Raw genomic sequence first — 12,812 nt, 5'->3', positions numbered from 1 at the left:
TCTGAGGTGAAACCCCAGTACTAGCAAACATCTTCATCATCAGACGACTTCATTTGAGTTTGTGGTCATGCTGAGCCTGAAAGCGCAGCAGAGCCATTAGTGCCGAGAGACGAGAGAAATCAATGGTGAGCCGTTTACAGGAGACTTCTATTCAGGTGCAGCATCCACTCTCCAAATACTAAGTGCTGAGGTCCGTGTGTAAAAATGGGCAGAATAATAGACAGCAGCAAGCAAAACAGGCACTTTATTGAAAAATCTATTGGAAGAGCAACTTGGCTTTTAGAAACTAAGACCTTGATATGTGACCTAATGTTTTCTACAACTTACATCTACTTCCAAGATTAAGAGAGAGGACACACACTGTTCAGACTAAACTTCATCCTTTGTCACTCTGCTGCCACCTTATGGACAAACCAGACATTGCATGACCGAAAGATGCATTCAATTTCAAGTTCTACTTATTTGTTTAAGACTTTATTCTGATGTTTTTGGTGATGTTGTTGTATGATAATAAAAACACAACTTCCACTAAATAATTAGATTAAGATGTATCTCAATTTGATGCCTCCAAGTCCAACTTGTGAAAACTGGCAGAAATAACTTTGCAATGCAAGTTGTTCATGATGTTGATTGAGAATTATTTCAAAATCAGAAAACTACAACAATGTCAGGGTCAACAGTATTGATAACTCAGTGGTAACCTTCAGGTCTGAGAGCTCTCTCAGGCAAAGAAATAGCTTATAATGCAGTTACAGCCTTTTCAGTTTCAGATGAAAACAAAACACACACCATTCATTGTTGGATACCTTCTGGTGTGCGAGTGTGTAAAATGTGTGAGGAGAGAGTTGCTCCACTCAACTCTGCGGTGGTTGAGTAGACACTATCAGCGGAACACCGTGTATGACCACATTTTGGCTGCCGAGGCCGATGTTTGGCACTAGTAACGCACTTTCCTGGTAAGGTAAGGTGCTCTCTTCGGCTTTCACTGTCCCTGCTGGCTTGGACACCTCCACATTGGGTGGAGTTGCTGCTGCCACCAAGGCAGAGTTTCCTACTGTGACCACTGTAACTTCTGCGCCTCCCCCCTGGAGCAAGGTGTTAAAGCCTTCCAGTTCTGAGCAGGTGGTGATCAGTGTCTGTGTGCTGCTGCTGCTGGAGTCCTGAGTGGTTATGGCCGTCTGCAGCAGGGCCTGGTGTAGAGGGTTGTTCATGTCCTCTGAGCTAAGCTGGGTCAAGAGCACCGTCTGTGGTTCGATGGTTGCCCCTGCAGTCTGAGAGGACCCGAGAGGTTGTAAGGGTGCCAGCAGGTTCACCTGTTGAATCATAGAATTGACGACCATGTCCTGATTTTCTGGGCTAAGCAACACCATATTGCTCTTACTCCGACCGTCGGCAGCAGCAGGAATTAAGGCGTTCTGATGGGACAAAGTGTGCGGTAAGATGATTTTGAGCTGTGCATTACCATAAGGAGGCACTGAGCTAGACGGGATAGGAACTTCAAGCTGAGTGTTGCTTTGCGACACTGTAACAGGAACCAAGCCGACTGCATCTGCTGTGGTGGAGAGCTGGAGCTGCAGCATATTCTGAGCATCTCTGTGTTGCTTCTTGTGGCTGCGCAGGGAGTCCTCCCTCACAAACGAAGCATCACACGAGTCGCAGCAGAAGGCTCGAGTTGCATCGAGTTTGGCTCGATAACGGGAGCTGACAGGTTTGGGAGAGCCACTACCTGCACTTTTTCCTCCCCCTCTGCCGCCCTTCCCCCCACTGCCCTTCTCAGGCTTATCTGAGTGACACTTCTTTTTGTGAATGATGAGATTACTGAGCTGCTTGGAGGCAAAACTGCAGAAGTCACATTTAAAGGGGCGCTCTTCTGAGTGGATCCGCTCATGGACTTTGAGCGCCCCTTTGCTGGAGCAGGAGTAAGTGCAGTTGGAACACTGAATGGGCTGAGAGGGCTGGTGCTGTCTCGAGTGTTGCCGCAGAGCCGCCTTGCTGGCACACTTGAAATCACACTGCACGCATTGAAAGGAGTTTTCAGTGCTGTGTTTGATATGAATGTGAGACTTCAGGTTGCCTTTCATGGCGCAGCGGTACTCACAGAAGTCACATTTGTAAGGCTTTTCGCCAGAGTGAATCCGGATGTGCCTCTTCAGGTCCGAGTTGATTTTGAACTTTGCGTCACATTGTTGGCATTGGAAAGGTGCATCTCCTTAGAGGGAAAACAGAAACAAGAGGTTTGCAATGCGGTCTACAAAACAAAAGATTCCAATAGCTGTTGAAAAGTCTGGATTTTAAATGAGTTACCGGTGTGAGAGCGAAGATGCACGGTAAGCTGGCTGGAGTTGCGGCTGGCGTAAGGACAGATCTGGCATTTGAACGGTCGTTCATCATAGTGAATACGCAGGTGCTTCTTCAAACTGCTGCTGTCTGCTGCTGCATAGGAACAGTGTTTACATTTGTGCGGCCTCTCGCCTGTGTGAGAACGGCTGTGCATGTTGAGCTTGTCCCGCCGACTGAAGCGCTTGTGGCAGAGCTCACATTCAAAAGGTTTCTCACCTGGTTAGTGAATGGAAAAACAAATTCCATTAATACCCGACTCGGTTGAGGGGGTTGTAGCTGATGTTTACATATGTGGTTTATACATACAGAGCACTATCATACCAGTGTGCGTTTTGAGATGCCGCTCCATGTCTTTTTGCCCATACTGTGTCTTGAAAGTGCAACCTTTAGATGAAGATACAACATTTTCTTGTCACAAGTACTTGTGGAAAGCTATTTAAAAAAAAACAACAAAGTACTAAACAAAAGTCTCGAGCCATCCCTCATTTCATTATATATTATATGTTGAAGCATGTACAAACACAAATGTAAATACAGTATATAATACAAAAAATATAGTTTGTACAACCTTATTGAGCTACAAAGTATATTTTACATATATTTCTTACCACTACCTTCATGATAGTCTTGGGAAAAGACCAAGTAGTCTTTGGAAATAGTTCCCTGGGCATTTTGAAGGACATTGGATGTTGGCTGTCTTTTGTTCTGCTTTTTGTCATGAAGGTCTCACACTTAAGGCTCTGGGGAGGATTCATCACTCCATAAAACCTGCTACCACAGATCTTCAGGAAACTTATTGTGACATTTATTTGTGCATACCTCATCTTTTTCGCCCCGTTTCCAATCCTCAAGGATGATTCCTGACAGCCACCCTTCCATGAGGACCGTTTCTGATTAGGTTTTGGAGAAACAGTAGATGGATCAACTGATGGTCCAGAAGCATCTCAGGTCCTATGTCAGGTCTTTGCTGGATTGTTCCTATTTCTTATGGACTTCATTTTCCCATACTGTAAATCTGTTGTAAATCTATCTATCTATCTCTCTCTCCCTCTGTGTGTGTGTATACATATATATATATATATATATATATATATATACATACATACATACACACACACACACACACACATCTATACATTTTTCTAATCCCTGCCATTTATCCCCCACCTGTCCAGTTTCCTCAAACCATTTAAGGACACACTGCACACCTTGTTGAGATATGCAGAGTTTTCAGCTAACAGTTATTTGGGATTCACCCTATCGGTGGAAAAATACAAATTAAGGTGTGTTAAATTGTGTTATCTTTGACATCTATGTAGAAGCAACTAAAGCAATGAGAAGAAATATGTATTTGTGACAGGCTGCTTGTAAAATAAGTGCAGAAAGATACAATTTAAAAGAGGATCTTTGCTAAGTTATGCGTTATGTATAGACACAGCACTAATTCATTGCTTGAGTTATGTGCCTTTTTATGCTTGAGTGATTCACAGGTCAGTGTTAAGTACCTTAACAAACAAAACACACAGCCTTATGAAAATGGACAAGTTCCAGAACTGGACTGAAAACAGGCGAAATGCAATTTCTTAAAGAAAAACTTTGAAAGACCTTTAAAAAGCCATGATAACTAATGCCCGAGACCACTTTAAAGTTTACCAGAAAGTCTGGCTTCTAGGAACCAAAATATAAAAGAAATGAGAGGTGACTCAAGACCTTTGCATACCACCGTAAATGAATAAAAAGCTAATGGAATGAGACTCGACTGGCAGAAAACAAGGTTTTCCCTGTGTGGAAGATGAAAGGGAAGAATGCTTATCAGTCGTGAAAAGCACAAAGTAACAACCTGAAAAACAGCAGGAGTGTCTCTTTGAAGTCATGGCAGGTTTGATTTTTTTGGACGGCGTTTTCTGGGGTTTGGTGAGAGTCTTTTTGACACCTCTGGTAACACAGTTCTGGTAAGTCTCCTCAAAGACAAAGTCAGAGCTGGAATCTGAGTGAGACAAGCAAACGACGGATGCATGACACCAAAACAGTGGAAAAAGTTTGAATTGAAACTTTTGACATTAAAAAGCAGAAGCATTTGTTGTTTCTTACCCGTGAGAGTGGCTGTCGCGGCGGTGGACGGTGTGTCGGAGGTGGGGAAGGAACACCCATTTTGTTTATGGGCGAAGAAGACCTCGAAGTTATTATACTGCTGTTTGCAGAAGCCGCAGATGTGAATATCTGGGCTCACCTCCACCACAACACAATCTCCTGCATCGACTAAAGAGGGCACAGAAACATAAAGCGGTAAATCATGACTTCATCGCGTTACAAAATGTGTTTTTGTGAGACTGACAGTACGAATTGAGCAATAAAACAACACGAAGTTACTAGTTACTCATACGGTCGGATCAGAATTTAGCTAACAACATTTTTTTTTAACTTACCTTCGGCGTTGTATGTTGCCATTTTCGAGCTTGTTTCGCAAAAGATCAACTCATTTTACGGTTCGTCTGTGTGAACACGGCATCCATTGTAGTGTTAACATGCACTGACTAAGGTAAAAATGTAGTCATTTAAACACTTACATAGTTATAAATGCTAGATCTGCCTCAGTTAGGTTATCAATTGCAAAAACAACTCAGTTCTCTAGCTTGGGCTTTACGACATCTTTGCGACATGCGTTTCCAAGTTACGTCAAGTGTTGCTTTCAAGACTATGGGAAAATGAACCCACTAGTTCAAAGTACTCGTGTTAACAAAAAAACACTGTTTTATTTTGAATATGATTTAAAATATATATTTTACAAGTATGTTTACCACAGTTCATGATCACGGTATTTTTTGTCTATATGCTATCTCAAAAAATGGTTATAGAAGGAAAACAAGTCGAGGTGTTAATTACCAATACTGGACAATAAATAGGGAAACAAGATGAGCCTACACGGGATAACCGCAGAGCTGCAAGATGACCAGAAAATGAAGTAAAATAACGTGAAACATCTACTAGATGCTCATTTTGGAGACAAAAGTGCCACAAAATGGATCCAAATGGTTTGTTTAAGGGTCAAGCTATGGAAGTTTTTCTGTGCCATCAGAGTTTGAATACGAATTTCTAATATCGAATTTTTACAGCATCAAAATCAGACTCTGAATTTGAAAAACCAACAGCGTAAAAAAAAAATTCAGTGGAAAAAAATCAACTTCAAAAAATTCAGTGGAAAAAAATTGAACTTCAAAAAATTCAATGGAAAAAAATTGAACTTCAAAAAATTCAGTGGAAAAAAATTGAACTTCAAAAAATTCAGTGGAAAAAGAACCAGACTCAACATCCGGGTAAACAGGGAGAAGCAATCGATCCCTGTCTCAATTCATCCAACGCCAGCCAATCAAGTTACGCTCCATTGGACAGATCAACCATGTCCACCAACGCGGGTGATGGTGCTTCGGTGAGTGAGTTTACTTTATTTGCCATTTGTGTGAATAAAATTGAGTAATAGATATTACTCAATATCTATTGAGCTGATCTGATGAATTGAGACAGGGATCGATTGCTTCTCCCTGTTTACCCGGATGTTAAAGACATGCTATGCAACTTTTTCATGGTCATAATATTGCTTGGCAATCATCAGTTTGCTTGGCTGACCCGTTCCGATGAAAACGGTGACATTTCCATCTCCATCTGGTGGCCCTAGCCCGAAACAGCGCTTGCAACTTTGCCTGTGGTGCCGCGTGCTTTGTTTAGTTCTGGAAGTCTCGCGACACACGAGAGCCGAGAACTACTGCTTCACGGCAGGTCGTAAACGGCTCTGAGCCGAGCCAGGTAGCCTGATAGACAAAAAAAAAAAAGGTAGCCTGATAGACACACCCCCTCTCCAACTCTCTGCCAGTGTCTCGAAAAATAAACCGTAAATTGCCTCTGGTGGGTTTACGACAGTCTGGCTAGACTGTCGCCTATTTTCTACAGAGCTCCCCCTACAGCTTTGGGGTGTGTATTGCATGGTAAACAAACCCCGTATTACTGAGCCCTGCTTTAAAGCAATACTATTACAGTTTGAAAAAAATTGTATTGCTTTAAAGCAATACAATGTAACTTCTCAAAAAGCCCATTATGGAGCTCCCCCTACAGGCTTGGAGGTAATGTACAGTTATACTGTCGTAAATACAACACCCTTTCGCTTTCACGTTTCACGTTTGTTGACGAACCGGCGAGGAGTCAGAAGGTGCAAGCCATGTCGACCGAGAAGGTAAGAGTAATCAAATGTACCTGGGAGCGTGAGAGGGGTCTATTTGTTTTTGCGGTAGGTGTGCCAGAAAGCAAGTCGAAGTACTTCCGCTCGGCTCCCGGGCCGCTCCCGGGCCGCTCCAGCAAAGTTACATAGCACAGTTATTCCAACTCAGACCTCCGAAGGGCATAGGAGACAGGCCAATCGTAATATTAAAACTCATTCTAGCCGCACAATTTTTTTCAAGCTGTTATTTTAAGGTAGAAATGTTACATAAGATTACTTTAAGTCTGGTTCTTTTTCCACTGAATTTTTTTTTTACACTGTTGGTTTTTCAAATTCAGAGTCTGATTTTGATGCTGTAAAAATTCGATATTAGAAATTCGTATTCAAACGAATGGCACAGAAAAACTTCCATAGTCCACCAGCTGTAAAATTATGGGGCCTTTACACGTCTGAGCGCAGAGGCACAACGTTACATCAATTATTGCGTATCAGACATTTACGAGCACATGGAAGAATATCTTTTTGCAAAGAATGGGATCCAAGAAGCAGTGGGTTCTGAAAATGTTTGTCATTTCATTAAAACGGACAACACCCTTTTAAAATACAGAAAGTCTGCCACCGCACCACCTGTTGTTCGAGAAGTAGGCCATTACAGAAACGACCTAAATGGCACTTCATGCGTGTTAAACCACTTTTTAATACTATATTAGTATCATTAAGCGGTTACAAGTGGTCAGCCCAAACGTAAATGAAGTGTTATTGTAACTTTAATCAGCATTTACCAAAGGAAGTCTTTCTGGTGGAAGATTTCAGACGCAGCAGTTGTTATAAATACAAAATCAACCATTTTTAAAGTGAGGACAATTTACTGGGTCGATGGGGTGAGTGAATGAGAATTCCTCTATCTATGCCACAGCAGTTGTGCCGGTGTGAATAAGCCATGAAAGTGACTGACACACAGCTCCATTTTCAGTGGCAGCCCCTTAACTGCCTGATTGCTACTGTGAAGCTCAGGAATTTCCTTACGCTGACTTTCCTGCATGGCAAAGGCAAGGACTGATTCTTTCCCTGCTGAAACAGCAAATCCTAGAGACAGACAGGAGGTACACACATATGCACACTAAGCTCATGCGCACACATACACTGATGCTGGGCCTTTCAGCGCCTGCCTATATGAACGTGACAAGTTGATTATTTGCTGTCTTTGAAGCAGACTTAGTCAGGAAAGTCCATGTTGTGTATATTCAGATACTTTCATGGAAACTGTTGGTCATAAGGAACACATTTGATAAGAAAGTCCAGCTGTCTGTGAACATGATGACATAGAAAATGCACAAAAAACGTTAATTAAATAAGTAGTTCGATCTGATCAAAGACTTTACTACATAATTGTATGCTCACAATTATGTTACACCCTATTCCCACCACCAAAATTCCTTTCGTTCATTGATTTTTTTTTTAATGGAGATTATTTTTTCAATGGACTGAGTGATCTTTTGGCCTCTGGAACATCACAGACTGCTGATCCACACTCACCACAGATTCCCAAAGCAGGATTTATGTATTTGAAGTTCTTTTATTTGTCTGACCAGTAATTAAAAGCCCACCCAATATTTAATGGACAGTGATAAAACAACTATGTAAAGATGCAAATTACAACATGAAAATATCAGGAATTGGGAAATATTTGCATAAATTTACAGTACATTCAAAACCATCCATCCATTTTCTATACCCTCTTAATCCAATTTAGGGTCACAGAGGAGCTGGAGCCTGTCCCAGCTGTGTTTGGATGAGAGGCACCCTAGACAGGTTACCAGTCCATCACAGGGTCAAAGACAAACGAGACACACAACCATACACTCACTTCTAGGGACAATTTCGAGTCGCCAATTAACCTGACATGTATGTTTTTGGACGGTGGGAGGAAGCCAGAGTACCCGGAGAGAGCCCACGTATACACGGTCAGAACATGCAAACTCCACACAGAAAGGGATTTGAACCTGGAACCCTCTTGCTGTGAATTAACAGTGCTAACCACCACACCACCATGCAGCCCATATTCAAAACCCCAATCCAAAAAAAGTAGTAAATAACAGTGATTGAAAAACGGATAAACTAATATTTATGCATAGAGAACATGTTAAAGGTTAAAAGTGAGAGACTTTACTATTTAATTATACGTGAATAATAGAAGCTCACCTTGAATGTGATGGCAGCAACAAAAATTTGGTACAGGGCTATGTTTCTCACTATAGAGCATCCCCTCTTCTTTTAACAAAAGGGCCAAGTTGGGAAGACCAGGGCCAAAAGGTGGGGTCTTAGGTGGGAATTGGGGTAGGGTATGAGTTAGAGGGACTCTAAAGAGACCAGCTGAAGGCAGTTGACATGATCTAAGAAATTTTCATTTGAACAACTAATGTAATGTTTTATTTTCTCCCAAGTAATGAAGGATAGGACATCTTTAATCCAATAGGAATGAGAAGGGGGATTAGGGTTTTTCTACTCCATATGAATATCATATTGTGTTAGTAGGGTAAAAGAGGCTACATGGTAAAAAAAAAAGATGATTGTAAACTGTTAAAGAGGAGGACAATAAACAGGGCAACCAAGGGTGAGGATTAGTTGTTAGGGTTGCACAATATTAGGAAAACATGCAATATGTGACATCATTGTCCGAGACATGGCATGACAAAGTCAAAAACATGTCGGTAAGAGTAGCTGGTACTAGGTGACATTTGTCACCATTTGGATTAGTGTCAGGGTAAATGACACACTGACACTAATCCACAGGGGTCTTTGGCTATAATACCCAGGGCTGAGCGCAAATAGATAATCAGTGAACCCACCCTAAGATTGACTGCCAGATGCAGGTTCTATGTCCATATCGAGATTGTTGGACCAAGCAGAACAGAGATTATCCAATGGTGAGAACGGGTATGAGATGATAATGTTGTACAGCTCCAACATAGGTATCAACATTAAGAATAGAGATCAACTATGTCAGACAAATGGGTGGAGGGAAAGTCATGAGAAACTATTGAAAACAAAGGTTAAGATTTGTAAGTATCCAAAGCCCACCAGTGTCTGCTTGTTGAATACACAATCTTCCTGTCAGGGCTTTTTTTCACCAGGCTTCCATCTATTGTCACAAAGCAATAACATCTTTTTCAGTTTTTGTACTCAGAAACAAAGTATCATTTGGACATCCAGCTGTGCCAGTCCTAATTTGTAGGCTTACTACTCCTTTTCCTTTCATTCAAGTCACCCGTGTATTCAATGAGTGATGTAATGTCCCTCTTTTCCCCAATGAGACAAGGGCAACAATAGGGGGGAGTGCCTCTGTCACATTATTTTCCCCCACCAAGGCAGGCCAGCTGCTTACAGTTGCTTAATGGCTACGAGCTGTCACAAGACATCACCGCTCGCTACCACACAGGAGCGGCAGAAGCTTTAATTGCACAATGACTTGTAGGTTGTCAACAGCAATTATACCAGGCTTCCACCTGAGGGCACCCAAAGAACACGGTCTACTCACTTCACTGACACAACCCTCAAAAGCTGGCTGCATATAAACCTGATCTCTGAGTCTTGCATCTGTCCAGACAAGAGCCACAAATGGATTCCAGATCTACTTTTTTAGCTAAATGGTTAGTCGTTTGCTGCAAAGATTTGGACAGGATTGACAGACAGCAAGCTCAGGACCCCAAATTCATATTTACACATAAAATATTTATCAAGTTTTGCCACCTTGGAGCCTGCTGCTTACCGTGCTACAGCAGGTCGTTGTGTGTAGAGTTTGAGTAATTTTGCTCATTATTAATTTATGTCATTTTTTTGCATTTCAGTGCAGGCTAATTTCACCATTGCCATTCCAATGATTATTATCATTAGCAAAAGCCAAATACGTGTGTTCAAAGCTATGCTGCACTCTGCTTCAGACCGCATTGTTCGAGATCTGTGGTCTATCCTATTTATAGGCAGTCCTGAAATTATAATTAAGGAACTCAGGAACTGATTACACTGTAAGCTTTGTTTTATATCATATTGAATGAGTAAAATATGTCCCTTATTTGTTTTTAGCCAAAAAATGAATTCATACGAATTCCTTTGGTCACCAGCTGCTATCACAGCATCAAATAAAACAGAGCAAAAGTCTGGCAACCGTCAGAACCCTGTGACATGCCCACTTTATCATATAAAAAGACACACACAGCACACACACATACTTGGACGAGCAAACAAGTCCAGCAACTCCACACACAAAAGGCGCACATGCTCACACACAATTCACCGCATTGCTCTTTGTGTCTGCTAACTGATGCAGATGATGGGTCTGCAGATGAGTACAGGCTAACCAGAGAGGGGGTACATGTGGTTTCATAAACTCAAGCAAGACGTAGCCTCAGGAGGAGAGGATTCATTTCACAGACACATGCTGGGAAAGAAATTAAGACATTTTAATCCTTTCTTTTTTCATGTATTCATTTTAAAATGATTTTTTGCTGATATTAAAGCTTGTATGTATATTATTGCAATGTAATGTTCTTGTCTTCTGCTTTCTAGTGCATTCCTATCAGAGAAAGTATATCAGTGGAGGTGGGTTTGGAAGGAAGGTACCGCGGTATCTTGTATTTTGCTGTCGTGTCAACAGGGGGCGCCCAAAATCAGGCTAGAGAAAGAGACCCTGCGCTAATTTGAGGCAGCTCACAAGCCAGTGCTCCAGTTTGTAGCAGCTGACATTTTGGAACCAGTGGGTCAGCAAAATGGAGAAGCCACCAGAGATGTATCAAAAGCACTGAGACTTTTGATCACAGGATTGGTGTGTGTAATTTATTGCAGCTCTTTGGTTTTTCTTCACTGGGAGTCCTAATTATCGAAAATGACCATTTACATGACCGCACAAGTAGGTTTCAGGTGTAGCTTTATTCTTCCAGTAGAATAGGAAATTAGCCCATGGGCTGAATATTTGGGGTTTAGAGCTATCTAAAGAGATAGATATATTCTAACGACATGTGCGTGATGTGATACGTGTATAATGAGAGAATATATTTGCGCACACATTTTTTTTTGTGTGTGTGAAATGTCATTGATGTCATGATGGAAGAGGAAATCTTGATAGTTCGATAACTATGGAGCTGGCTTATTCATGCTCTGCACACACACACACACACACACACACACACACACACACCTTTAGACACACACAGCATCATCATCGTCACAGAGGGAGCAAGGCTCATAATTGGACAGAGGTGTCTGTAGATAATGAAGCCAGACCTCACACCTGCCAAACCTTTGGGATTTCACTTGACTGGCCACTTAAATCTTCCTCACTCTGTGGGTCTGGAGGGCAAGAGAGTGAGTAAGGAACTAATGGAAAAAAAAAGCATGCACTACAGGGAGGATCCCTGTCAGTATGTAGTGCGGACCCCCCTCTCCACCCAAACCCCATCTAAATCAACCCCCACAGCCGTTCCATACAGCACCCACCTCACTTCACTTCACTGTAAATCCTCTGGTGTCAAGAATTTCAGACGAAAACGGAGAAATGCTGCACCAGCTATTTTGTTTCAAACTCTCAAAACACTCGGTTCTCCCAAGTTGTCTTTGGTGACAGCGTTGTGTGCGGGAAGCGTATTGTGGCAGCTTTTAGTGGGGTGTCATTCGAGGTGCTGAAACGAAAATCAGATAGACGCTTCAACGGAGAAATACTCCTGTATGGAAAGTTTACCTGACAGTCATCACTGAAGGTGTGACACTGTATCACTGGTAGGAAAAAGCTACACCAATTAGGGATCGAGTTTACCCTGGCACAGTCTTAACAATTTATAAGAAACAAAATGGAATTTTACTTTGTCTTCCCACAAGTCTTGATCCATAAATGAGGCACAGAAATCATTGTCAATCTGGATACAAATTAGGTATAGATATAACACAAGTAGAGAAAATTCTGTTTTATTGTCTTGCATATTGCTCTAGAACAGCAAAGACAGCAGTGAAACAGTGGGGGGTATCACTCTTTGTTAGCTTGTCATGAAGGAAGCCATGTCAGTTTTAACATGTGTGTTTGTGTTTGCTGTCAAAATGTTGCAGTGCTAAATGGGAGGAATCAATAACTTTGAAGTGCTAACAGAAACAAATGGAGTCTGCTAGCTTTGCTTGTGGGTTATCTGTATTCAAATGGGTATATCTGTCATATTTTACTCTTTTTTACTGCAGATATTGGATGAAAAGGATAAACATGTGCATGTCAGACTCT

At 41.7% G+C, this 12,812-nt stretch overlaps 1 protein-coding gene across 3 annotated transcripts; it reads right to left on the bottom strand.

Annotated features, from left to right (window-relative positions):
* Positions 1-226: 226 nt before the first annotated feature.
* Positions 227-4,996, bottom strand: zfp64 (zinc finger protein 64 homolog (mouse)). Of its 3 annotated transcripts, XM_075475803.1 has the most exons (6): positions 4,767-4,996; positions 4,432-4,599; positions 4,181-4,327; positions 2,662-2,724; positions 2,305-2,556; positions 227-2,209 (listed from the first exon to the last, which is right to left on the bottom strand). In XM_075475803.1, the coding sequence occupies exons 1-6, from the start codon at positions 4,786-4,788 to the stop codon at positions 855-857; spliced, it is 2,007 nt and encodes a 668-aa protein (XP_075331918.1). In that variant the 5' UTR covers positions 4,789-4,996; the 3' UTR covers positions 227-854. The 3 variants fall into 3 exon arrangements, with proteins under 3 accessions (XP_075331918.1, XP_075331919.1, XP_075331920.1); XM_075475804.1 differs by lacking the exons at positions 4,181-4,327; positions 4,432-4,599; positions 4,767-4,996 and adding an exon at positions 3,160-3,230; XM_075475805.1 differs by lacking the exons at positions 4,181-4,327; positions 4,432-4,599; positions 4,767-4,996 and adding an exon at positions 2,955-3,148.
* Between the last annotated feature and the right edge of the window lie 7,816 nt (positions 4,997-12,812).

Source organism: Odontesthes bonariensis, chromosome 10, assembly GCF_027942865.1.
Source record: "Odontesthes bonariensis isolate fOdoBon6 chromosome 10, fOdoBon6.hap1, whole genome shotgun sequence".
Lineage (NCBI taxonomy): Eukaryota > Metazoa > Chordata > Actinopteri > Atheriniformes > Atherinopsidae > Odontesthes > Odontesthes bonariensis.
Note: the sequence above shows the minus strand (reverse complement) of the source record. Positions and strands in the feature narration are given on the sequence as shown.